Consider the following 27,617-nt stretch of genomic DNA (forward strand, 5'->3'; position numbering starts at 1 on the left):
CTCCAAGCGAAACTCAAAAGGTCTGCAGTTCTTCCTGCTGACCACAAGATGGAAAAATCTGACAGGGATGCATATAAATGAATGCATCCAGCAGTGGAAATAAGCAGGGTTGTGTATAATCTGTTCAGCTTCCAGAAAAGCAAACTTTTCCACAGAGTCCAAATTCTGCATGCATAAATGTGGAAGTCTGTAGCCTATATACATTATGCAAATTGCAACATAGTGCCATATTGCTGCCCCGAGGCTTTGGAGCACACGTCCTGCTGAAATAAGAGCCTCCCGATCTCTTACAACTTTAAAAAAGGCAGTCATGACGCATTTAGGGACATAGGAAGCTGCCTTATACTGAGTCAGACCATTGGTCTATCTAGCTCAATATTGTCTTCACAGACTGGCAGCGGCTTCTCCAAAGTTGCAGGCAGGAATCTCTCTCAGCCCTATCTTGGAGATGCCAGGGAGGGAACCTGGAACCTTCTGCTCTTCCTAGAGCAGCTCCATCCCCTGAGGGGAATATCTTACAGTGCTCGCACTTCTAGTCTCCCATTCATAAGCAAGCAGGGCGGACCCTGCTTAGCAAAAGGGATAAGTCATGCTGGCTACCACAAGACCAGTTCTCCTCTCCAGGTTCTAGTTCGCCCAGGCTTTTAATTAGATATTGTTTTAATTGTGTTTTAATTGTTTTAATGTTTTAAATTTTACTTGTTGAAATGTGTTAATCTTTTTATTGGTTGGTTTTATTGTCTTGTAAACCGCCCAGAGAACTTGCGTTTGGGGCAGTATAAAAATGTGTTAAATAAATAATAATTTAAAAATATATAGTTCCTTCTTGTGCACAATTTATTCTACATCTGAGACGGAGGTACTGATTGTGGGGGGTTAGGACCCAAGAGATGGTTTAGCTCTGTCTGTTCTGGATGGGGTTACGCTCCCCCCAAAAGAACAAGTACACTGCCTAGAGATTTACATATCAGGCTGTATAAAAATATGACAAACAAACAAACAAACAAACAAAGTACATAGCTTGGGAGTGCTATCATCCCTCTCTCTCACACACAACCTCGTATCACTACTATCAGTAAATGTCCTTCAGCAGGGGCGATGCAATATATTGTGACACCCGAGGCAAGGTGCAACATGCTGACTTGCCCCATGACCCTAGCTGGGGGCCAGCCCTCTTCCAGAATCAACCCTGTAAGCTTTGAAAGGTCATGGTGGGCAGGGAAGAGGGAAGATTACCAGAGCTGCTGCTTCTCTCCTCGTGCTCCTTGCAAGATCTGCAAGGGGAGGTGCTCCTTGAAAAGACTGCAGGGGTCAGCTCAGTCCCAAAGAGCTGCTTTGATAGAGAGAGCAGGGGGCATAGCAATAGCACTTACAATAGCAATAGCACTTACATTTATATACCGCTCTATAGCTGGAAGCTCTCTAAGCGGTTTACAATGATTTAGCATCTTGCTACCCTGCTGGCACCCCAGTAATTTGCTGCCTGAGGCAGCTGCCTCATCTTGCCTCATGAAAGGACCATCCCTGCCTTTCTGGTTGCAGGTGTAAAGATGAACCAATGCTGGGGTCTTTAAGAGCTTCTTCTGCCACTGTATTACCCTGGTCTATTTACTGCAGTGCTGTTTACTGTGAGCCCCCAGATTACATCTGACAGGGGCATCATAGGCAACCTCAAGCCATTCCTGAATCTGGACATCTCCTAGGTTCTCCCAATTAGCAAGGAACATCTCCTGTGGTCAGATGTCAGCTCCTGTACAAAGGCAGCAAAGGCACCATGTCCTTTTAACCCCTTATCTTCCAGTTACAGTATCAGCACAATGAGGATTTGCATCTTGCCCCCCCGAGTGGTGGGGAGCAGTGTTCCCTCTAACAGGGATTCCCGGATGTTGTTGACTATAACTCCCAGAACCCCCAGCTGCAGTGGCTTTTGCTTAGGGATTCTGGGAGTTGTAGTCATCAACATCTGGGAATCTCTGTTAGAGGGAACAATGGTGGGGAGCAACTTGCAGAGGAACAGAAACAAAGAGAAAAGCAAACTTTAAAATGAGCTGCTTTAGTTCATGCTTTGGGGGAACCCCAGAAAATAACCCCTGAAAGAATGCTAAATTGCTAGATAGGGAGAAGGCATTTGTAATGGGAGTGCTGAGTCACTGAACTGTAGAATTCAGAGTTTATTTATGTTTATTTATTTAACATATTAATATACCACCCACTACTGAAATCTCTAGATGGTTTACAGAAATAATATAGACCAAGATATTTAAAAGTTAAAACATATAAAAAGATCAGATTAAAATACCTATAAAAACTACCAAATAGCTAAAGAGCTTGGCTGAAGAGATGTGTCTAGTGGCTTCCTAAAAGCCGACACAGATGGAGCAGCTCTAATTTCAGTAGGAAGTGCGATCCACAGCCCTGGGGCAACTACTGAGAAGGCTTGTCTTTGCGTTGTCACCAGATGAGTTGGCAGCACCTTCAGATGTAAAGTAAAGGTAAAGTGTGCTGTCGAGACGATTTCAACTCCTGGCACCCACAGAGCCCTGTGGTTTTCTTTTGGTAGAATACAAAAGACCCATTGCCTCCTTCTCCTTTCAGCATCTTCCTATTTTGCTGCTGCTCGATATAGTATCAGTGGGGATTTGAACTGGCAGCCTTCTGTTTGTTAGTCAAGCATTTCCCTGCTGCGCCATTAGGTGACCACCCTCAGATGTACCTCCCCCAAAGATCTTAATAGAAAGCGGGGTTTGTAAGGCGTTCTCTTAAATACCCTGGGCCCAAGCCATTAAGGGCTTTATAGGTAATAACCAGCACCTTGTATTTTGCCCAGAAATCTATTAGCAGCCAGTGTAGTTCTTTTAAAACAGGAGCGATATGTTCAATTTGGGACGTCCCGGAGACCAATCGGGCAGCACTATCCTGCACTAATTGCAGTTTCCCGACTATTTACAAATGCAGCCCCATGTAGACTGCATTGCAGCAGTCAAGCCTGGAGGTTACCAGCACGTGCACCACTGTCTCAAGGTCCCTCATTTCCAGGAAAGGGCGCCCCAAGTAGAGTACATTGCAGGAGTCGAGCCCAGAGGTTACCAGCATGTCTACCAATGTCTTAAGGCCACTCATTTCCAGGGAGGAGCGCAATTGGCAAATCAGCCGAGTTGAAAACAACCCTGGAGGTCTTCTAGTGCAGGGATTTTCTATAGCAGGGATTCTCAACGTTGGGTCCCCAGGTGTTATTGGACTTCAACTCCCATAATCCCAGCCCCAGTGGCCTTTGGTTGGGGATTATGGCAGTTGAAGTCAAATAATATCTAGAGACCCAACATTGAGAATGAGAATCCCTGTGAGCATCCCTGACCGATGGCTGTCCAGCTTCTTCTTGAAAACATCCAGTGAAGGAGAGCCCACCACTGCATGAGGCTGACTGTTCCACTGTCCAACAGCTCTTACAGTAGGAAATTCTTCCTGATGTCTAGCTGGGGAAGGCATGGCGGCCTTGGAGGATTATCAGCTCTCTATTTCAACAATGGATCCCAGGCCTGGCTTACTCGTGTGTTTCTTAGATTTGCTGACGCAAACAGAGGTTCTGCTTGTGTGCTGCCAATGGGGTAGGATCTTTCTAACTCTCCAACTCACCCTCAAATAGTTGTGTGAACAGGCCTAGTGGGGATTTTTAAATATAGATTTGTGGGGGGGGGGGTGGATGAGGAGGAATTCTACATGTATATTTTGATACAAATTAATTAAAAACACTTGCCAGGATTCACGCCTGGAATGCATGAAGCATTAATATAGAAGAGAATCTCTGAGTATGTGCAGAGTGCATTTCCTCCCTCACAGCATAAGCATAATTAGCTCTAAATGGGTTAGGATGAGGACAAAGGGCTTTCAAGGACACAGAGTTTACAACCAGCAGGTGGTTTTAAGCCACAGCACCTCCCGTTCCAAACATTAAGCCCTGCGATGGGGCATGGGGAGATCATGGGGGAGGATCAGATCTGGGCACAGTTCCAGGTCTCTCTTGACTCTTAACCACGGTGTTTGGCGAACCGAAAGTCACAGCTGAGGTAGTAGATCCATTTGAGGGGAAGCCACAGGCTTAAGCAATGTCGGTTCCAGTTCCTGAAACAACAGGAGAAAATGAGAACAAATGCCGGTCCTGTGAAGAGTTCCTCTTTCTACTGTATCAGGTCTACGTTTATGACTCATGCTTTGCAAAAGAAGACATACACCTGCCACGGTCTTCCTGGTGGTACTCCAGGCCCTGGCTTATTGCTGTGAGATTGCTGCCCAGGGCCCACAATCAAATGCGCCATCAGTGCAGGGCTGGTCCTTAAATTAGACAGAGTGAGGAGGCTCATCTCAGGAGACAGATTTCGGGATGCCATTAAGAAACAGAAAATGGCCAATTATTTACTTCAAAAATGTTTTGACCCTCATAGGTGACGACAGGGCTCTTAAAAAGGAAAATTCAGAACTGCAGAATGGGATGTGAGTGTAATTCGTGTGTGCAGCATGCATTGCTACAACACACACCTGTGTGTTTTCTTTGCCTGTGCACATATATTTGGTTGCCTCGAGCAGGGGTTCCTAACCTAGAGTCCCACAGGTTGCTGAACTACAACTCCCATTATCCCCAGCCACTGTTAGCTGGATGCATTACTTTTTACACCAGAATATGCACAGTGAAAATTTAAATAATTTTTTGGTAGGTCTTTGAATAAATTTCTCTCTCTCTCTTTCTTTCTTTCTTTCTTTCTTTTTCTTTCTTTCTTTCTTTCTTTCTTTCTTTCTTTCTTTCTTTCTTTCTAAATTTTATTTTATATTCAACAAATACAGCACATGTGTAAAAACTGTGCAGCAATGGAAAAGAACAAATAATAAAAACTCAAATATAAACCAGAAATTAAGAACCATTTGAGGTTATACGCAAGTCCAGTGTTAAGAAGAGATTGTTGGTTGCTGAGCATGCAAGTACAACTTGATAAGAGATAATTGAAAACAAAATTCAAAAAAGAACATCATTTCAAAATTTGATTTGAGTGGATGGAGGGTTAAGAACTGACCATCCCTTATTGACATATTCAATAAATGGAAACCATATTTCCAAAAACTTGTCTTGTTATGTTACTCCTCTAGATAACCTAGTTTAATGGGTTAGCTTTTCAGATAATGCGATCTTCCAGACCCCACTGAACCAATTTTCAATGCATAGACCCTTGGAAGATTTCCAGTGTTTAGCTACCTCTTTCTTGGCTGCAGCTAGCAGCAGAGTTATTAGATCTTTATGAGATATATCTTTGTACGTACTTTTGTAAATGGATAAAAGGGCTAACACTAGGGATGTGCATAAAACCGGTTCTCCCGGTTCGGTTCGGATCCGAACCGGGTCCGAACCGGACCAGGGTGGTTCGGTTTTGGTTTTGCCGAACCACCCCCCGGTTCGGTTCGGATCCGAACCGGTTCAGATCAGAACCGAACCGGTTCGGATCTCAAAAAATAGCTGGTTTGAAAGGGGACCTTGTGTTCTACCTGCCACCCAAATTTCAAGTCGATTGGACCTTCCTCTGATTTTTGGCGATTTTTAAAAGTTTTAGTGACTTTGGGGCAGTTCGGGGGCATAGCATGGGATCTGGGCAAAAGGAGTGGGGTGGGGTGGTAGTGCCTAATGGGTGCAGGCTACCACCCCAATTTCAGGGGGATTGGGCAAAGGGCTGATTTTTGGTAAATTTCTGAAAATTTCATGTCTTTGGGGCAGATTGGGGCATATTGGGGCAGAAAGTGGGGGCTGGGGCAGAATAGTGGGGTGCGGTGGTAGTGCCTAATGGGTGGAGGCTACCACCCCAATTTCAGGGGGATTGGGCAAAGGGCTGATTTTTGGTAAATTTCTGAAAATTTCATGTCTTTGGGGCAGATTGGGGCATATTGGGGCAGAAAGTGGGGGCTAGGGCAGAATAGTGGGGTGCGGTGATAGTGCCTAATGGGTGGAGGCTACCACCCCAATTTCAGGGGGTTTGGACAAAGGGGTGATTTTTTGAGAATTTTTGAAGTTTTAGTGACTTTGGGGCAGTTTGGGGGCAGAAAGTGGATCTGCCCCAAAATAGTGGGGTGGGGTGGTAGTGCCTAATGGGTGGAGGCTACCACCCCAATTTCAGGGGGATTGGGCAGAGGGCTGATTTTTTGAGAATTTTTGAAGTTTGGGTGTCTTTGGGGCAGATTGGGGGCAGAAAGTGGATCTGCCCCAAAATAGTGGGGTGGGATGGTAGTGCCTAATGGGTGGAGGCTACCACCCCAATTTCAGGGGGTTTGGACAAAGGGGTGATTTTTTGAGAATTTTTGAAGTTTTAGTGACTTTGGGGCAGTTTGGGGGCAGAAAGTGGATCTGCCCCAAAATAGTGGGGTGGGATGGTAGTGCCTAATGGGTGGAGGCTACCACCCCAATTTCAGGGGGATTGGGCAGAGGGCTGATTTTTTGAGAATTTTTGAAGTTTGGGTGTCTTTGGGGCAGATTGGGGGCAGAAAGTGGATCTGCCCCAAAGGAGTGGGGTGGGCTGGTAGATAGTGCCTAATGGGTGGAGGCTACCACCCATCCCCAATTTAAGAGTGATTGGGCAGAGGGGTGAATTATGGTGAATAGAAAAGGTGTGAATTCTCATGCTATCATAGCAAATGAGATATTTTTCAATTAAACAACTCTCATGACCCCACTTTCACTTTTTCACACTTTCCTTTACTATGAATAATATGAGGAAGTAATCAATTTAGCACACTTCACCTTATGAAGACAACCTCATACAAATAAATTCACCATAATTCACCCCTCTGCCCAATCACTCTTAAATTGGGGATGGGTGGTAGCCTCCACCCATTAGGCACTATCTACCAGCCCACCCCACTCCTTTGGGGCAGACCCACTTTCTGCCCCCAATCTGCCCCAAAGACACCCAAACTTCAAAAATTCTCAAAAAATCAGCCCTCTGCCCAATCCCCCTGAAATTGGGGTGGTAGCCTCCACCCATTAGGCACTACCATCCCACCCCACTATTTTGGGGCAGATCCACTTTCTGCCCCCAAACTGCCCCAAAGTCACTAAAACTTCAAAAATTCTCAAAAAATCACCCCTTTGTCCAAACCCCCTGAAATTGGGGTGGTAGCCTCCACCCATTAGGCACTACCATCACACCCCACTATTCTGCCCCAGGCCCCACTTTCTGCCCCAATATGCCCCAATCTGCCCCAAAGACATGAAATTTTCAGAAATTTACCAAAAATCAGCCCTTTGCCCAATCCCCCTGAAGTTGGGGTGGTAGCCTGCACCCATTAGGCACTACCACCCCACCCCACTCCTTTTGCCCAGATCCCATGCTATGCCCCCGAACTGCCCCAAAGTCACTAAAACTTTAAAAATTCACCAAAAATCAGCCCTTTGCCCAATCCCCCTGAAATTGGGGTGGTAGACTCTACCCATTGGGCACTACCACCCCACCCCAAAATTTTGCCCCTGGGCCCCTTTTTACCCCCCGAATCGATTCGGATTCGGATTCGGATTAAATCCGAATCCGAACCAAATCAAGGGTGATTCGGGTGACCCAGATTCGGGCACAAAACAGAACAGGGGTGATTCGGTTCGGGTCCGAGCCAAATCACCCGAAATCCCAAATTGCACACCCCTACTAAGCACACACACAGAGAAGAAGCAGGAGGCGGAGTGTGGATTCTATGATAGCATATTAGAGTGGATTGATGGTGTCTCATTGAAAATCTCATTTGCTATCATAGAATCCACACTCAATACCTCAGAAACAAGAGAACCCTGTACCCATGGGGGTGCCCCTACCAGAGATCCCTGTACCCCATGGGTTAGAAACCCATGGGGGTGGTTGGCACCCTATGTGAACTACACCACCACTTGCTCTGGGCCACCCCAGCACCCCCATGTGCACTTATAGGGCTGCTGAAAGCTCCATTATAACTTATTATGAGGAAAAACCTTAAAGACGCATAAACTTCAAAAATCACTTAAAAATCACCTCTTTGCCCAATTCCTTTCAAATAATTCTGATAGCTTCCTTGCCCACCCTAGGAACTACCACCCACCACACTGCACTCTACGACACCCCTTTCCCCCCGACGTGAAGCTATACATTTGCTGCAATCCTAATTATTCTCTATGAGGAATTCAAAAACACTTAACAATTCACCAATAATCAGAGGAGTGTCCAATTGCCTTGAGATTTTTTGGGTGGTAGGCACCCATGCCTGTCTACCACCCACCCTGCTTTTGTGCTCCTAGGTCCTCCACAACAGGGGATATGGACTGGTTCGGGTCCCATTATACTCAATGAGAAAAATAATTAAAAATATTTCAAATATTCATAAAAAATCATAGGGGTGTCTGATTGCTTCAGGGTTTGCATGGTTGTTGGCACCCATGAGTGCTCCACAATAAGAAATAATGGCCTGGTTCGGGTCCCATTATATCCTATGAGAGAAAAATAAAAATATTTTTTCAAAAATTCATAAAAAATCGTACGAGTGTCTGATTGCTTTGGGGTTTGGGTGACAGGTACCCCTGGGTGCCAGCTACCATCTGACCAATTTTCAGCTTTCCGAACCGATCCGAACCGGTCCGAACCGGTTCGAAACGAACCACCCCCAGTTCGGTTCGGATTTGAACCGAACCAGGGGTGGTTCGGTTCGATCCGAACCTCCGAACCGGAACCGGTTTGGACCCGAACCGGTTCGGATCCAAACCGGTTCGCGCATCCCTAGCTAACACTGGATCAGGCTGAAGATTGAGTTGGACTATTTCAGAGATTATATGAAAAATGTGTTGCCAATAGCCTTTTATGTATGGGCATAAATGAAAGATCATGAGGTATTTCTGTACCTCCTAGAGGCTCCAACCATTAATTAATTGTTTAAAAATTGTCCATTTAGGACATTGTCAGTGACACCCCAGTAAACAAAACCTGCAAAGAGCAGGTCATTACCATGAATGGTTTTGCCTCCATGATTAAAACAAACAAACAAAGTGCTGGGATACAAGTGCACCCCATTAGGAATACAGCCATACCCCTGAGTTTGTTGACTTGCAAAACACCGACTATCTACGTGAAATATATTCTTCTAGGACTTGGTTTGCTCTGCAAGTTTTGTTTGGTTGATGTATGGATCAGGGTGCATTCAAAGTTCACCATAATGGCAAATTTGAAAAGAAAAAAAAAGTGGGGGGGAGAAAGGTTCAGCATGTTTACCTTTTGGCACTTAGTGATCACTCCCCCCTTGTGTAACCTCTCGATATGTTTTGTAGGTGACCTATTGCATTCAAGGTTCTCCATAGTGGCAACTTTGGAACAATCTCACCTAGCAATGACTACTACCCCTTAACATCTAACAATGTTATCTGACTCCTGTGTCACACTAGGACACAGGAAAAAGTCATTAGCGCCTGTTCTCAAGAGGAAGGAACCTCTTCTTGACATTCTGTCTCAAGAATGCCAAGTCATTGCACTCTGAGGTGCACCAAGGTAATTTTGGAGCCTGGACCTAAAGACTTTTGGAGCCCCTCCTCCACCCCCCCACAGTATTTTTAACACATTTCTAATGTGGCCATACCACCCAGGACAGACTAAAAAGGATTTGGGGAACCCCAGGGGGTGTGGAGGCCCTGGACTTTGGCCCCAAAGTCCAGGGGTAAGAGTGCCTCTGATTGCACTTTTGACCTTTCAAAATAAGTCCCATGCCAGCCAGTTGTCATTGCCTATAATGTCCCTTTCCTACCAGCAAGGGCAAAAAAGTAAGTAAGCATGAAGATCAAGTTAGAGAACAGGAGGAGGAAAGCAAAGCATAATGGATGCCCCTTCAACAGGAAATACACTCATCCCAAGCCAACCTTGGTTTTACCAACTGCGGTTTTAAGTATCAGCGAATGAAATATTTTGACCGGTCTTGCCAACCGTGACCCGAGTATCTGCAGTTGGCGAGATATTTTAGTGTTTGGAGAGTTTAAAAAAGTGATATTGGGGGATTCAGGGGTTCAATCTGCTCATTCCTCTTGGTGATTCTTGGTGATTTAAAGTGCATTTGAGTGATTTGGGAGGATTAAAACAATTCCCAGAGGTTCAATCTGCTCATTCCTCTTGGTGACTCTGGGCAATATTAGGAAATTTCTTCTGATTTTAAAGCATTTTATCCTTTATTTTTAGGTGTCTTTGAGATTGCGGTTCCCCTAAACCCCTGTTTTCCATTCATTTCAATGCCTCACCAACCACGAATTTTCCAACCATGGGGTTTTGCTGAAACAGATTCCTCATGGTTGGCGAGAGATGATTGTATTTCTGTGTACCTCTCTGCCATACTTGCCAAGACTGGCCAATGTGGGGTACAGAGTTAGCCCATAACAGCAGCCACATCTGCATTTTCATGACATCTGGTGAAGGCTAAATTAGCTGAATGCACTACTTTTTATACCAGGATATGCTTGGGGACACATTTAAATGTATTTTTGTATTTCTGATAGAATTCTAAATATAATAATCATATTTTAACTGTTACTGTTCTGATTTTAAACATTCAATCAGATCAATAATTCCAAAATGGCATTGTACAGCATCATGCCCAAGAAAAGCAGATCTTTCTCAGATTCAGATTTAATATGATGTAAATTTACCATATGTGGTCATAATTCAATAAAATGATTGTTTAAAGTGAAATTCTACACATTTCAAACAGTTATTTTACTTTCCTTTGGGAGGCACGTTAATAAAAAATTCTACTACATAGATTTAATTTCTTGAACTTTCCTATGAGTGCAATCTACACAAAAAGACTTTGCCCAGTCAGTGATGGACCTCACCCACCCACCCACCCACACACACACACACACACACACTTGCTTTGAAATCCATTATAGCACATTGTTTGCTGAAGTGAGCTTGACACAGTTGAAATTTGAAAGCTGTTTAGAAGGCCATATGTGTTAAACAAAGATAAGGAACAAGCATGTTTGGGTGGGCCTGATGTTGAGCAAAACATGCAGCAGACAGAAGCACTGAATTGATTAGCTTAGGAGACATAGCTTGGCATGTCCTGAGCCCTTGAGCTGGAATGGAGGAGGAGGAGCAGAGGAGGAGGTGGTGGTGGAGGAGGAGGAGGAGGTGAGGAGGAGGAGAGGAGTAGGAGGAGAGGAAGAGGAGGAGAGGAGGAGGAGGAGGAGGAGGAGAAGGAGGAGCACTCCCTCCCCTCTTTCTCCTATGGCCACTGCAGACGCTGTGCATGCTGTCTCTTTCTCTCCCCACTTCTCCTGCTGCCTCACACTCCTGGTCTCTTTCTCTCCTCCTGCCAACGCCAAGAGAACTAAGCCAGAGGTTGGCCTGGTGCTGAGGGGGCTAGCGCCAGCCTGGATTCCACAGCAGTGAAGGATGCACCTTCACTGTGTGTTTGGGGTGTGTGTGTGTGTATGTGTGTGTGTGTGCCTTGGGTAGTTCGGCAGCGTCAGCCCCCAATTTCAAAACTGTGAAGATCACTGCTCTACATTATTGCTTGTGGGTTGATGTATGTACATCATATGTACATCAAGGGGGAAAGGAAGACGCTGTAATGTTATACTTGTGTTTTAGCTCTTGAGTTGTTGTGAACTATTGTATTGTGAGCAAATAAACAGAGTTTTGTTCAGCATATTGCCCATGTAGTTATTACTCTCCATCTTAACTTAAAGATCCTGAATACTGACAAAAGGTCTAGAGTCCCTGGGTGTGGGATTACTGGGCATCCTAAAGCCTCAGTTTCCCCTTATCCTTAAACTTGATGGTAAAAATAAGGCAGTTCCTCGTTTTGATATTTCAGATCTTTTCCATTAATCCCATATCTTATTGGCTCTGCAGAGTCCTCTCCTCAGCAGAGAATCAGAAAACACAGACTCTAGCTCATGCTAAGCCTTCATGGGATCACAAATGTGGATGTTAAGAACATAACATAAGAACATCCCTGCTGGATCAGGCCCAAGGCCCATCCAGTCCAGCACCCTGTTTCACACAGTGGCTCACCAGATGTCTCCAAGAAGCCCACAGGCAAGAGGTGAGGGAATTGCCTCTCTCTTGCTCCCCTGCAATTGGTATTTAGAGGCATCTTGCATCTGGTGGCCTATAGCCACCAGACTAGTAGCCATTGATAGACCTGTCCTCCATGAATTTTTCTAAGCCACTTTTAAAGCCATTCAAGCTATTGGTCATCATCACATCCCATGGCAGATAAATTCCATATATTAATTATGTGCTGTGTAAAAAAAGGACTTCCTTTTGTCGGCCCTAAAATTTCCAGCCTTCGGTTTTCTAGGATGACCCCTAGTTCAAGTATGGCTACCTTTGTACATATAGTTTCGAAATTTCTCTCTGTCCACTCTCTCTACTCCATGTATAATATTATACACTTTTCTCATTACTTCCCATAGTCACCTCTTTTCCAAAATAAAAAGCCCCAGATGCTGTAGCCTTGTCTCATAAGAAAGGTGCTCCAGGCCCCTGATCATCTTGGTTGCCCTCTTCTGCACCCTTTCCAGGTCTACAATGTCCTTCTTAAGATAGGGTGACCAGAACTGCACGCAGTACTCCAAATGTGGCCGCACCATAGATTTGTTTAAGGGCATGATAATATTAACATTTTTATTTTCAACTCCCTTCCTAATGTTCCCTAGCATGGAATCTGTCTTTTCCACAGCTACTTGTGTCAACACTTTCAATGAGCTGTCCACTGGGACCCCAAGATCTCTCTCCTGGTCAGTCACTGACATCTCAGACCCCATCAGTGTATATGCGAAGTTGGAGTTTTTTGCCCCAATGTGCATCACTTTACACTTGCCAACACTGAACTGCATTTGTCATTTTGGTGCCCACTCCTCCAGTTTGGAGAGATCCTTTTGGAGCTCCTCACAATCTGTTTTGGATTTCACTACCCTGAATAGTTTAGTGTCATCTACAAATCTGGCAACTTCACTGCTTACCCCAACTTCTAGGTCATTTATGAACAAATTAAAGAGTACTGGTCCCAGGACAGATCCCTGGCAGACCCCACTTCTTACTCCACTGTGAAATGGATTCACTCTTCCCCTCCACTGTGAAAACTGTCCATTTATTCCTATCCTCTGTTTCCTGTCCTACAGTGAGTTATCAATCCACACACGAATCTGTCCCCTTATCCCATGACTGCCAAGTTTACTCAAGAGACTTTGGTGGGGAACTTTGTCAAAAGCTTTTTGGAAGTCTAAGTATACTTTGTCAACTGGATCACCTTTATCCACATGCCTGTTGACACTCTCAAAGAACTCCAAAAGGTTAGTGAGGCAAGACTTGCCCTTGCAGAAGCCATGCTGATTCTCCCTCAGCAAGGCCTGTTCTTCTATATGTTTAACAATTTTGTCCTTAAATATGCTTTCCATCAATTTGCCCTGTACAGAAGTTAAGCTAACCAGCCTGTAGTTTCCCGGATCCCCCCGGATCCCTTTTTGAAAATGGGAATTACATTAGCTACTCTCCAGTCCTCTGGTACAGAGCCTGATTGTAGGGACAAGTTATGTATTTTTGCTAGGAGATCAGCGATTTCACATTTGAGTTGCTTCAGAAGTCTTGGGTGGATGCTATTGGGCCCCAGAGATTTGATAATTTTTACTTTCCCCCAAGACAGTTTAGAACATCCTCTCTCATCACTTCATACTTGCCCCGTTCTTCAGCCTCCTTCAACTGAGAGCTGCTTACTTCCTCTAGGGGTTGTTTTTTTTTTTGCATGCTCTTGCAGCATGCACATTCTAAAAGAAGAGTATGTTTTTTCAGGTGTCACAAGGCTGTTGGCCACTGTGTTGTCATACTGCAGAGAAAATATCCACACCGGGCAAGAGCAAAGTTGCAGAACTCTGATGTATTTCAGAAGTTGCAGCCTCCAGTTAAGATCTTCAGTCTGGAGACAGCAGAATTGGGATCAAGCAGGGAGCTGCTGCCTACAGAACCTTCATCATGAGATTCTCTTTCAAGATCCCCTTTCTTGGTTGGTATTGCAGATGAAAGGGTAGTGGGAGGGAGCAGAGAGTGTGCAAAGGCAGAGGGGGGCAAAGCACTATTCTTGTTGCTCAGATGTATTGCTGCTAAGTGAATATCTCCTTTTCAGGATGGTGGCTGACTGGGCAGTGGTGGATGTGTGGTGAGTATTATACTATCAGTAGATAACAGAACACTAATATTGGAGATGATGGGTGGGGTGGGGGCAGAATGGGAGCTATGTGCCATGGCCTCACCCAACCAGATTTGCTCTTCTCTTTCCACCAAGAAGTAGGAACTGCTAAAATGTCCTTGTTCTAGGCCACTATTATCATAGCAGGAGCCTTGATTTAAAAAACATTTGCAGGCCAAAAAGGTAAAGAAATTAGGAGTCAGGTGAAGAATATCTGTTCTTGTGGGCTAATGCCCTAAGCACAGGTTTAAATAAATTATTATTCTGCGGACATTTATTAGGGCTGGGCATTGTATCAGAGAGTTAATTAGGTCTGAGGCTATGCAAGCTGTACTGGAGAATTTTTCTCCAGAAAAGATTTTGCTGAAAAATCCCTTCGATACTGGGAGCTGATTCGATACCATACGGAATTGTATTGGTATGGGGTCAAATAGGATCGGAGGTTAGGGGTGGGGCTTACTTTATTGAAGAGCTGTCTGCTTCCGTTCCTGGTGCATTATATATAGGCTGGCACCAGAACAGGAAAAGTAGTGTTTTGAAATGCAGTGGGTGCTGGAAGGCGGCCAATTTATTCGAAGAAATGTTAGTATGATGCAAGCATGGTCAGGATTTGAATCTGGATTGAGCTGATATTTTGGCCCACACATGGCCCTTGTATTTATTTTCTGATTCAAATTCACTCTTCTAATTCATACTCCCAGACCATGCAAAAGTCTCCCACTTAGAGTTGGACTGTTGCTGATATTCTGCTTTCCAGATCTCACTCATGCTCTCTTTCCTGTTCAGCAGAATCATATCCCAAGCCCTCTATCTCAGTGAACCCCAGTGGGGCAGTCACCCTGGGGGGAAATGTCACCATCCACTGTAAGAGCAAAGGCTACCAACAAATGGAATTCTACCTGCAGAAAGCAGCGTCTTCATATGTTGATACTTTGAGCACTAAAGTGGCAGAGGAGGAAGAGGCTATATTTCCCATTTCCCATGCCAAACAATCAGATGCGGGTATCTACTGGTGTAGATATTGTGCTAAAGCCTTCTGTGAACAACAGTGGTCAGATTCAAGTGACAGACTGTATATCAACGTAACAGGTGAGGGCCTGGCACACTCTTTGATGCTGTTTTCATAAATGACTCCAAAGTGGGTTTTATATTTTCTGCACCTGTAAAGTAAATAGGAACATAAGAAGCTCCCTTATACTGAGTCAGACCATTGGTCCATCTAGCTCACTATTGTCTACCCAGACTGGCAGAGGCGTCTCCAAGGTGGCAGGCAGGAATCTCTCTCAGCCCTATCTTGGAGATGCTGCCAGGGAGGGAACTTGGAACCTTCCACATGCAAGCAGGCAGGTGCTCTTTCCAGAGCAGCCCCATCCCCTGAGGGGAGTATCTTATAGTAACTCACACATGTTGTCTCTTATTCAAATGCAAACCAGGGTGGACCCTGCTTAGCAAAGGGAGCAATTCATGCTTGCTACCATAAGGCCAGCTCTCCTCTCTAAATGCAAAAGCTACATTGGCTAAAATATGTATTTCATTTAACAGAGGTAATTTTTCAGTTTATGTCACAATTGAATATCATGGCAAACCTCCACAAGCGAAGCATTCCATATGAATAAATATTATTTGTGAATAGATTCAGCAAGACACATGGGTACAACAACAAGCTGTATACCCCAATAGACTTCACTGCTTTTTTCCTGCCCCTATATCCCATCCTTCCCAAACCCTACAGCACAAGACCAAAGAGCCCGCAAGCTCAAGGTGTGACTGCCACCACAGAATACTTTTTGTTAAAAAACAACAATGCAGTAATTTTTTACAAGCCAAAAATTACAATACAGTAAAAAAGGAAATAAAATGTCAGTTACCCTAACTGTAAACCACTTGTTTAATTTTATAATTCCATACTGTAAAACCAACATTAATATAGCAAACCTAAATCCTTTATTATTATTCATTTTAAAGCTTGCCAAGTTTGGCAGTTTGTTATCTTCCTTCTTTTATATTGACTCTTTAAAAAAAAGTCCTCATAATTGGGGGCTTCCTTATGGCACCAGGGGGCTGGTGGGGCAGCCCACATCCATGGACTGAGTGGCCAGCTATGCCTCCAGGAGGTTTTTCACACAGGGCTGTTAGTTCAGGGCTGTTAATCCAGAATGTAGGATGTGTGTTCACATATCAGCCAGATTTACCCCAAAGTTCCTGCAAGCTATCGGGGAGCACTTCACACACAACTCAGGTTTTTCACTGTGCAATAGAGTTTGTCTGAGTTTGCCTGATTTATATCCACGTTAAAAAACTCTTCTTTTTTGTGTCGATTTCAAACTCGGTGTAAAGCCTCACAGTAAACTCACGGTTAAACCTGCTGCATGAAAACCCTCCTGGGTGCTTTCCAGATTATACCCTACAATGGAGTCATGGTATATCTGTGCTTCCTGTGTTGTGACACTGCAGTCCCTACTCTGTCAGCAGGGTGCTGTTCACATTTCCAATGCCTTGTTTCAGATTTTATTGCTGCAATATAGTTCTATATAGTTGTATGTGTATCACAAAAAGGTTGCTGTATTTTGCCATTGTGGGGATTTTTGATTCTGGGGATTGTTGTGAATACGATCCTGCCAAACTGAAGCATTTTCCTGCGGTTGTAGCGGGTAATCTGGAAAGCGCCCAGGTAGATGTTGAGGGTTATGAAAGCAGTGCCAGCAGTTTCACAAGTTTTCCCCACCAGATGGAGCTGTTGAATAATTTCTGTTCTGACATCAGCTTGGGCTGCTTGAGCCAGATCCATGCCTGCTCTCAGTGAAGCTGAGTTTAATAAAACTTCTGGCCTCTTTTAAACCAAGTAAAATTGTCAGTCTCTTCTTCCTTGCAATGCTTTTCAATAGTTTATAGGGATGTGCATGAATCAATTTTTTTGATTTGATTTGCACCCCCGATTTGTTTTGGGCCCAAATCTCCCCCCCCCATCACCCCAGATTCAATTTGTACCCAAATTTTCCAAATCTGAATCTGATCTGAATTGATTTGGGGCAAAAAAGGGGTTCCAGGGGCAAAACAGTGGGGTGGGTGGTAGTGCCCAATGGGTGGAAGCTACCACCCACATTTCAAAGAAATTGGGCAAAGGGGTGATTTTTAAAGAATTTTTGAAGTTTGCACATCTTTAAGCTTTTCCCTGCAGGGAATAATGGGGATTTCAGCAGCCTTATAACTCAATGTGGGGGGCACCAGGGTGGCCCACAGTGGGTTGTGGTGGGTGGTAGTGCCCAATTGGTGCAAGGAAGCTACCACCCATATTTCTAAGAAATTGGGCAAAGGGGTGATTCTTTAAATTTTTTTGAAGTTCACGAGTGATAAGGAAGGTGGGGGGAGGTGGTGATAAGGAAGGCCGGCGGGGGGAGAGGGAACCTTCATGGAACACGCCCCACCCACGGCCTCAGCAAGCCCCCTGAAGGGGCTAAAGGTATTTAAAATAGACTTTAATTTAAAAAAAATAAAGAAAATTCGCGGACCGGTCTGGGACTGGACTGGGGGTAGTGGTTTCTGATGTGGGGCTGGACCAAACTGGCCTGGTTCAGTTCGAGGCCGATCTGGCCTCAAACCGAACTGGGCCAGACAGTTCCATGCACACCCCTACATCATGCTAGGGCAGCTGGGGGAGAGTCAATGGTGGGTTTAAGCAGAGGCAGAGGAGGCACTTGCCTACAGCGGCAAAATCTGAGGAGTGGCACTCCTCAAATTTTGCTGCCCTTCTCTGGGGGTGAGGGAAAAGCCCCCCCTTCTCCTTAAAAACCACCGCTGTGCACAGCAGGATAAGGTCAGCAAAGGCCGCACAGCGGCAGCTGTGGGGAGGGGGCAAGGGGAAAGCCCCCCCTTTACCTTTAAAATGCTGCACAGGTGATGGGGCTGCAGCAGCTGCAGTGGTGAGGGTGGTAGTGGGCCGAAGGGAAAGTTCCCCCTTTTAGCAATGCCGCTGTATGGGTGGTGAGAGCAGCAAGGGAGAGCTCCTTCCTCCCAAATGACTGCACGCTCCGTCTGCAGTCAGTTATGGGCCTTTTCCTGCACGTGATTTTAACTAGATTTAAATTAGAAACAAATCAATACATAAAATGTAATAAATAAAGCATTAAACGTGTAATGATTACATTAATAAATTTATAATTTAACTAATTACTTAATTAGAATTAGATTGTTTGCGAAGTGGCAGCTGGGTAGGATGGCTTTGTCTCCAACCTCAGTAAAAAGCTGGGGGTGGAATCTGGGTAGGGCATGCTCATCCTACCCACATGATCACTCCTCCCACTTCCAACTTTAAGGTTTGCAAGCATGTGACTGCCCGTCAGGAGTGCACCTAGCAACACCTCCTACCCTGCTGGTAGTCGAGTGAATGAGCCTTATATGTGACTAAGCATCACACACAGTGTGTTCCTAAGAATAGAGAGGAGAGCTGGTCTTGTGGAAGCAAGCTTGACTTGTCCCCTTAGCTAAGCAGGGTCCGCCTTGGTTGCATATGAACAGGAGACTAGAAGTGTGAGCACTGTTAAGATATTCCCCACAGGGGATGGAACCGCTCTGGGAAGAGCAGAAAGGTTTCAAATTCCCTCTCTGGCTTCTTTAAGATAGGGCTGAGGGAGATTCCTGCCTGCAACCTTGGAGAAGCCGCTGCCAGTCTGTGAAGACAATACTGAGCTAGATAGACCAATAGTCTGACTCTGTATATGGCAACTTCCTATGTAATAAAGGCTACTAACAGCCTTTGGTATCAACAGGTTTAATCCTTGGCAAGTTGTGAAGGCAAAATGGTTATGAGGTTGAACATACCATTGTCAGTTTCAAACAATGAGGGGATCTAGTACTGATGGGAACATTGCTTCAACTAGGACCTTGATCAACTATGTTCAGATTACAGTGACAGAGTATGAGACTGTTCTTACAGCTACAGATTTCTGGGTGGGATGGGATTAACCCAGGAATCTGTGGTCATCTGGGGAACCGGGAAGCCTCCTGACTCAGCAGCTCCGAACCTAGGTAGCCCATATCCGTTCCCTAGGTTAAAAATGAGGTAGGAGCTGTTCTACCTTACTATTTGGGTCATCTGTGCAGCCAGCGCAATTTAAACTGTTCCTGGGCTGCTGGCGGCCATGTTAACCATAGAGCTGGGGGGAAAGCAGGGCCAAGGAGAGGAAAGCTGTTCCTGTACTAAGAGCCGCCTCTCTGCTGCTTGTGCAATCCATGGTGGTATAACTCGAGGCCCCAGCTCCCAATTTCAGCTCCCAATTTCAGCTCTGGAGAATGCCGCTGCAGCATTTGTGTGGGCGTGCAAGCTACAGAACCAAATGGAAGCTTTGATTGTCTGGAAGCAGGAAGGTAGGATCCTGCCTTCCCTCCAGCCTACCCCCATTTGGCTGTGAGAATAGATTACACCGAAGTGGGTTTTTGCAATCTCTGCATTAGTAAATAAGATGAAAAATGTGCAATGACAAAAAACTGCAGTTATCTGAAAACGATGCTCCCTCAGTTAATGTCACATTTGAATATGAGTAGTACTGTAACATCCACAAGTGATGCATTCCAGACTAAGGTATGTTCTTTGTAAGTAGACTCAACTGAATATTGTGTTGAAAAACAAGTTGTATGGCCTTTTGGGCTTTACTGCATTTTTTCTACCCCTAGATCCCAGCCTCCCCAAACCTTTCATCAAGGTGAGACCTAGGGGACAGAGTCCTCCTGGTGTGAATGTGACCATTGAGTGCCAGGGGCCAGAGAATGCTATGAACTTCTTCCTGCATAAATCAAATAACCTGATAGCATCACAGATGGTCGGGCCAGCTAGAGACACAGCCAATTTCTCTTTCACCATGGAGAGGCTGGAAGATGCAGGGAGCTACAGTTGTCAGTACCGTCTTAGAGGAAGTCCGTTTGTCTGGTCAAAGCCAAGTGACCCTGTGGAGCTGCTTTTGAGAGGTAAGGTGCAAAATCTGGCATATCCTCCCATTTCCCAATCCCATCTCTGGTGCAGCAACTTCTGAAGAATGGCAGAAGCAGGTATCAGAAACCAAGAGCAAACCAAGAGCTCATGGAAAACAGGATGCCCAGTAGTGAAGGGAACTGCATCTGAAGTAGCTAAGAATTCCCCCCAGTGCCCTGCCCTCAGAGGAGGCTCCTTATTTGGGGCAGAGGGGGCATTGCCCCCGCCCCCCTTGCCAGCCTCCATTCTCTCACCAAACATACCATCTGCTCCTCTCTGCCTTTCCCTCTGTGTGTCTGTCTCTCTTGCTTGAAGGTTGCTTTTGCATTTTCACGGCTTGCCAGTAGATGGCACTGGTCTTTTTTCTATATTCCTTTGTAAAGCCATGGGCTGCCAAGGGCTGCCACATGCTGATGCTGGCTCTCTCCTTCACAATCTGGACTAGATGGAGCTATATAGAAGAGGCAACTTTCAAAAACGCTTCAGTTTTTGCGATTGTCCACTATTGTCCAACATCCAGCAGAAATTCATGTAGAAGTGGAGATATTTTAATTTATTTATTTAACACATTTTTATACTGCCCAAAACTTAAATCTCTGGGTGGTTTACAACAAAACAGAAACAGAAAGTAAAACATTAGTTAAAACAAAAACAAAAAGTTTAAAACATTGCAACAATTTAAAAATTTTAAAACAATATTTTAAGACAGCATTAAAACCATTAAAACAATATTAGTTAAAAGCCTGGGTGAACAGATGCGTCTTTAAAGACTTTTTAAAAGCTGTCCGAGATGGGGAGGCTCTGATTTCACTAGGGAGCGCATTCCAAAGCCTCGGGGCAGCAGTGAAGGCACATCCCTGAGTGGCCACCAGACGAGCTGGTGGCAACCTTAGACGGACCTCTCCAGATGATCTCAGTGGGTGGTGGAGTTCATGACGAAGAAGACGTTCTCTTACATACCCAGGACCCAAGCGGTTTAGGGCTTTATAGGTTATAACCAACCCCTTTTATTTTGCCTGGAGACATATCGGCAGCCAGTGTAGCTCCTTCAGTACAGGAGTTATATGGTCTCTCCAAGATGACCCAGAGACCAACCTGGCTGCCATATTCTGGACCAACTGTAGTTTCCGGACTACATACAAGGGCAGCCCCACATAGAGCGCATTACAGTAATCCAGTCTGGAGGTTACCAGCAGATATACCACTGTTTTGCGATCATTCATCTCAAGAAATGGACGCAGCTGGTGTATCAGCCAAAGCTGATAGAAGGCACTTCTGGCTACTGCCTCAACCTGGGACACCAGGGAGAGGCTTGGATCCAGAAGGACCCCTAGACTACTTACCTGTTCTTTCTTGGGAAGTGTGAACCCATCCAGAACAGGCAGATGAAATTTGTCTCTTGAGTTTCGACCTCGCACAATGGGTACCTCTGTCTTATCTGGATTTAGTCTCCATTTGTTAACCCTCATCCAACCCATCACTGACTCCAGGCAGACATTTAGGGAGGTTATGCCCTCTCCTGATGATGGTGATATGGAGAAATAGATTTGGATGTCATCAGCATACTGATAGCACCCTGCACCCAATCTCCTGATGATCTCTCCCAGCAGTTTCATGTAGATGTTAAACAACATCGGAGACAATATGGAGCCCTGAGGCACACCATACGAAAGTTCAGATTTTGAAGAAGAGCAGTCTCCAAGGGACACCACCTGGAACCTGCCCGAGAGGTAGGAGCAGAACCACTGCAAAGCTGTGCCTCCCACTCCCAACCCCCTCAGACACTCCAGAAGGATACTATGGTCAATAGTACTGAAAGCTGCCGAGAGGTCCAAAAGGACCAACAGAGTCACACTTCCTCTGTCAATTCCCAATTGGAGATCATCCATCAGGCCGACCAGGGCAGTCTCCATCCCATAGCCCGCCCAAAAGCCAGTTTGAAATGAGTCAAGATAATCAGTTTCCTCCAAGACTGTCTGGAGCTGGGAAGCCACCACTCTCTCAGTTACCTTGCCTGGCCATGGAACGTTGGAGACAGGCCTTTAGTTGCTCAACTCTGAGGGATCCAAGGCAGGCTTCTTCAGAAGTGGCCTAATAATTGCCTCCTTAAGACAAGGAGGCATCCTGCCTTCCCTCAGAGAAGCATTTATAATTTCTACCAGACCCTCTACAACCACCTCCCTGGGGGATAGTACAAGCCATGTCGGGCAAGGGTCAAGAGAACAGGTGGTAGGCCATGCCGTTCCAATCAGCTTGTCCACATCCTCAGAAGTCACAAACTGGAACCGATCTAACCTAATCACACAAGAGGAGTCGCTGGATCAGACACTGAAGTAATTGTGGAGACAGAGTCTAAGTCGGCCCGAATACAAGAGATTTCCCCCACAAAGAATTCGTTAAACACGTTAGACTTGGTAATCGATGGTTCCAGATTCTGATTCAAGGGAGGAGGGGCACATACTAGCCCTCTCACAACCCTGAACAACTTCTCCGGATGTGAACTTGTGGATGCAATACGGGCAGAAAAGAATCGCTTCTTTGCTGCATGTAGTGCCTGAGCATAGGTCTTCAAATGCGCTCTATGTTGCAATCTGTGGAAACGAGCCGAGTCTTTCTACACTTGCGCTCCAGTCATCTACCTCGCTGCTTCAGCCCCCATATTTCTTGCGTATACCCAAGGGCCAGTTTTGAAGTGGGTCTACTGCCCCGGTCAGTTTGCTGTTCCAGTTCTCCACCAGGGCATCAACAAGATCACTGGCCGAGCCAACACTAAATCCCTCCAAGTCTTCTTGAAATCCTATTGGATCCAATAACCTTCTCGGGCAGACCATCCTAATAGGTCCTTCGCCCCTGCGGAGGTGGGAAGTGATTGTGAGTCCAACCTTAACCAGATGGTGATCTGTCCATGACAATGGGGAAATCACAGGATTCCCCACCCACGGAACACCACCCAAATAGCTGGGACTATCTAGATATTGCATCATCAGCATCAGCATCACCATCATCATTATTTTGGCACAAAGATTTGCCCGTTATAACTCAAATTATATGGCTGGAATCCAGACAAAATTGCTCATGAGTAGTCCCATTAAAATTAATGGGACAGGTTTTTCATGATTAACTTGTAACATTAATCTCAGTGGGGCTGCTCATTAATAGATGAATGTCAGCCTAGAGGAATAGAAACGTACTTCAAAAAGAGAAGCCTAAAATTCTAGGGGTTCTGATTTTTTTGCCAATCTCTATGCTTGCACACTGCTTTTGCTGAAGACTAGTGATTCTTTCTTCCTTGCCTTTTACAGCTACCTCATCTGCGAAGACCAACATCTGTCTGGGAGTATCTGGCTTGGTCTTGCTTGCGTTGGTGCTGATTGTGGCTGAAGCCATGTAGAGCTAGAGGAAGGAGAAGCTTTAAATGTCCAGAGTTGACCTCTTCCATCAGCCAGGAGTCTCCTCTGAAAGTGCACAAGAAGTCACCGGAAGCAGCTTCATTTATGTGCTATGTCAAGTTTTTGTTGTGCTGAAGTTGTTAATCTCAGAGCACAGTTTAACGATGTGGCAGCATCCAGGAATCTTTGCGTGGACAGAAATGACCTTGTGTTAAGACTCACTACGAAACTCTCACTTGGAGGGATCTTCAAATAATCAAAAGGTTTTGCCTTTCTCTCATTGGCCCAGTTGCCTCCTGCTTTCACTCCATGCTGTCTATCATATATTTCTAGTTTTTATACTGTCTAACCCTAAATCCGATCCAGACTGTGTAAGATACAGGAGGTAAAGTTGTGCCATCAGAGTCAGTGTCGACTTCTGGCAACCACAGAGCCCTGTGGTTTTCTTTGGTAGAATACAGGAGGGGTTTACCATTGCCATCTCCTGCACAGTATGAGATGATGCCTTTCAGCATCTTCCTAGATCGCTGCTGCTCAATATAGGTGTTTCGCATAGTCTAGGAAACATACCAGCGGGGATTTGAACCAGCAACCTCTTGCTCTTTAGGCAAGTTACTTCCCCGCTGTGCCATTAGGTGGCTAAGATACAGGAGGAGCTATGCTACAAAATTGTGTGGATTTTTGTCTACCTATCACTGAGAGGTGCTGGTTCTGTCTGTGACCCCATGTTATCAAAACTGGTTATCAAAATCAAATTTAACAACTAAACCATCACAGACAGGCGGTGACAGCAACAGTGGAATCCCAATTCAGTTGCTTTTCTGTTTTTTCCCCCTTTATTGGGCAGGAGTAGCTAACCTAATGAAGTGTTTCTTTAGGGAGAAAGCAGCTTCTGCAATCCAAGTGGGAAACGGAGAGTACTCTGGTCTGGTAATGTCAGATTTTGGCAAAAAATAAAGATGGTTTATCACAGTGTCACACTTGTCTCCCTGTTGGGGCAGCTCCATGTCACAGGAGGATGGGGAAGCCATATTCACTTGAAGAGAAGGACATAATGAGTTCATTCACACAATCAAAAACTGCATTCTGTTACCGAAACAGCTAGGCTTGGGGCTGCCAGCAGCACCCCTCTATGTGTTTTGGAGTTGCAGGCTTGCAACCTCCACCCTGGATACTTGAGCTCACAGGACTGTGAACTCTGCACATGCTCAGATATGCTATTTGGTTGCTTGGCACAAGCAAACATGGGGCTGCATTGTCCAAGGTCAGGAGAATAAGCAACTGTAGGGAGTCCCCCGCATGGCCTCTCTTTTGTAGAAAGTGGGGAAGCTAGCAAGCAGACCTAGGTCAAAAAGACCCTCACATGAGAGATAATTAACTGCCTTCTTTGGCAACAGGGTTAACTCCACTAATCGCTCATATAGCAACTCAGATAAGCACGGAACATTCCCATCCTCCTATCACTCTGTTAATGACCTGGCAAGGACCCATGGTAGGGTCCTTAACAAGAAAAAAAACCCTATCTCTCTTGGGAAGAGAGGCACTCAGTGTTCCCTCTAAGATGTGTGCATGTGCACACGCTCACACGTTTTTTAATGTCCACTCAGTTAATTTTTGATCCTGCTCGTGTTGAATCTGGAAGGTCCCCTCTTTGAATGCACGTGTGCACACACTGCCTTGATACTGCTGCCTAGAACAAAACTCATTCCGCACACAGATGAAAAAAATTAGAGAGAACACTGGAGGCACCCATTCAATATTCCCACACATCTGCAGACCAGCCATTTCACCTTTTGTTTCCTAAAGAGCACACCTATTTGATTAGTTCATGCAAGCATGAACCTATTTGTTACACACAGGTTTTGCCTCCTGCAGCTGGAATGCACACCTTTTCTGCCCAGGGCACATTTTTGGGTACAAATACACAGGACTCAAACACATGTAGAGAGAACTCAGGAAAGAACTCAGATCACTCTATACAGAGAGAGCAGTGGGAGCCTCTTGAACATCAGGAGCTCTTCAACATCTCAGAACATCCAGGATATTTTGAGTACTCACACTTTTCTTCTGATCCCCTTGTGGAACCAAGCGCCTCTCTGGTTCCCATGCTTGCAAATGGCTAGCTGGTGCCACTTGCCCCTCTTCCTTCCTGCTTTTCTGCTTGGCCCATGTGGAGTGAGACCTCAACACACCCCACCCTGCAAGTGTGACCGACACACTACTGGATATTGGATTAGGTATTACTAATTGCCTATCTTCCTAACTCTCCCTGCCCACTTCTCTCTCTCCTTTGCTTCTAAAGCTACTCTCCAGACCCTTTCTCTAGCCAGCCTCGAGCTGATTCTGCAATAATTCAAACCTTAAGCTAAAAATGCCTCTTTGTGAGATTCCAAATGAGGACTATTAATTTTATTAGTTTTGTTGCCTTCTTGCCTGATTAATCATTTTTTCTCTTCCTGTACCCCTAAATTCCTTAAATAAATCTGATTGTACCATACATATTCCTGCCTTCTTCCTCATTTCCAGATGTTCCGCCACCGCTCCAGAACAGTTCTGTTAACAGTTCTACCCGGTTTTGGAAGCTGTCTCTGTGTGTTTCTCCTACCCTGCTTCCACACAATCACTTCTACCCAGGTTTTCCTCCTACCTTGCTTCCACACAACCAAAATTTGGGAGCACACACAGCTCCCAAACCTGGGTAGAACACAGTTTTTGATTGTATAAATGACCTCAATGTGTTTAACATAACAAGAGGCAACAAAGTCCCTGAGATGCCTAAGACATCTGGCCCTGGGGCTTTGTTGCACCATGGCCCTAGGATGGACCTGAAGACTTCCCTCAGGACCAGGCAGATGCTTTCCTATCCAGTCAGTGATATAGATAGACCTCTCCTACTCCTTTCAACCACCAGTCAAGTTCCCACTATAGGACTAAGCCTGCATCCTCCAGCTCCAACTCAGAGGAGTAGAGCTGGTCTTGTGGTAGCAAGCATGAATTGCTAAGCAGGGTCCACCTTGGTTTGCATTTGGATGTGAGAATACATGTGTGAACACTGTAAGATATTCTTCTTAAATACCACTTTATAGCATAACATACAAAATACATCACAGGACATCACCTCTTTATGAACCACTGTGATGTTAAAATAACAGTGCACAATCCGTGCATAGTATTCTAGCTGCCCTATAGAACTTTGCAACTTGTTGAGTAAGATAGGGATTTGATGACTATCGGGGCAGAGCCACCACTCTGCAAACGGGTTCAAAGAACCCGGGTCGCCAATGGAAAGGGCTGCCAAATCCCACAGGAGGGTGTGGCTCAGGCTCTGGAAGAGCCCTGAGCAAACTCTCCCCTCGCCCAGGCTCCGGAGAGCCCCAGGTGAGCTCTCCCTTTGCAATTTCAGGTAGCATTTGCTGCCTAACAGTCTTTATTTCCCTTTCTCTCCCAGCGAGGGAGAGAAAGAGAAATAAAAGCTTTCTGAAATGGCACGAGCTTTCTGAAATGGCAAAGAGAGAGCTCTCTCAGGCTCTCCAGAGCTCAAGGCCACGCCCCTGTGTGCATGACATCACACGCAAAGGGGGCATGGTCTGGGCTTACGTTAGCCTGAGCGATCTCTCCCTTTGCCATTTCAGGCAGCGCTTGCTGCCTGAACGTTTTTATTTCTCTTTCTCTTCCTCCAGCAAGAGAGGGATAGCATAGTGGTTAGAGTGTTGGACTAGGACCAGGAAGACCCAAGCTCGAATCCCCATTCAACCATAAAAGTCACTGGGTGACTCTGGGCCAGTTATGTATCTCTCAGCCTAACCTACCTCACAGGGTTGTTGTGAGGATAAAAATAACCATGTACACTGCTCTGAGCTCCTCAGAGGAAGAGCAGGATATAAATGTAAAAAACTAAACTAAACTAAAACCACTCTGCTGTCTCCCTCTCAGCACCAAAATTTCTCTCCTCCTAGAATCCCATTTGTCCACTTTGTCTCCATACAAATTTGGTGCGGGAGGAAAGAAGGAGAGAAAGCTCATCTTAGAGCAGAGGAGAGGCCAAC

At 45.4% G+C, this 27,617-nt stretch overlaps 1 protein-coding gene across 3 annotated transcripts in view; it reads left to right on the forward strand.

The window, feature by feature from the left end:
• LOC128331891 (T-cell-interacting, activating receptor on myeloid cells protein 1-like) overlaps positions 1-26,068 on the forward strand; it is a 47,443-nt gene extending 21,375 nt beyond the window's left edge. The window contains exons 2-6 of one of the 3 annotated variants that reach the window (XM_053265884.1): positions 13,824-14,034; positions 14,155-14,187; positions 15,004-15,306; positions 19,888-20,178; positions 23,485-26,068. In XM_053265884.1, coding sequence (XP_053121859.1) covers positions 14,004-14,034; positions 14,155-14,187; positions 15,004-15,306; positions 19,888-20,178; positions 23,485-23,573 — 747 coding nt within the window. In that variant the 5' untranslated portion in view covers positions 13,824-14,003 and the 3' untranslated portion in view covers positions 23,574-26,068. The remainder of the gene's footprint in view (positions 1-13,823; positions 14,035-14,154; positions 14,188-15,003; positions 15,307-19,887; positions 20,179-23,484) is intronic. The other 2 variants (XM_053265885.1, XM_053265886.1) reach the window with 2 other exon arrangements.
• The last annotated feature ends 1,549 nt before the right edge of the window (positions 26,069-27,617 follow it).

The sequence above is a fragment of the Hemicordylus capensis genome, chromosome 6, assembly GCF_027244095.1.
Source record: "Hemicordylus capensis ecotype Gifberg chromosome 6, rHemCap1.1.pri, whole genome shotgun sequence".
Lineage (NCBI taxonomy): Eukaryota > Metazoa > Chordata > Lepidosauria > Squamata > Cordylidae > Hemicordylus > Hemicordylus capensis.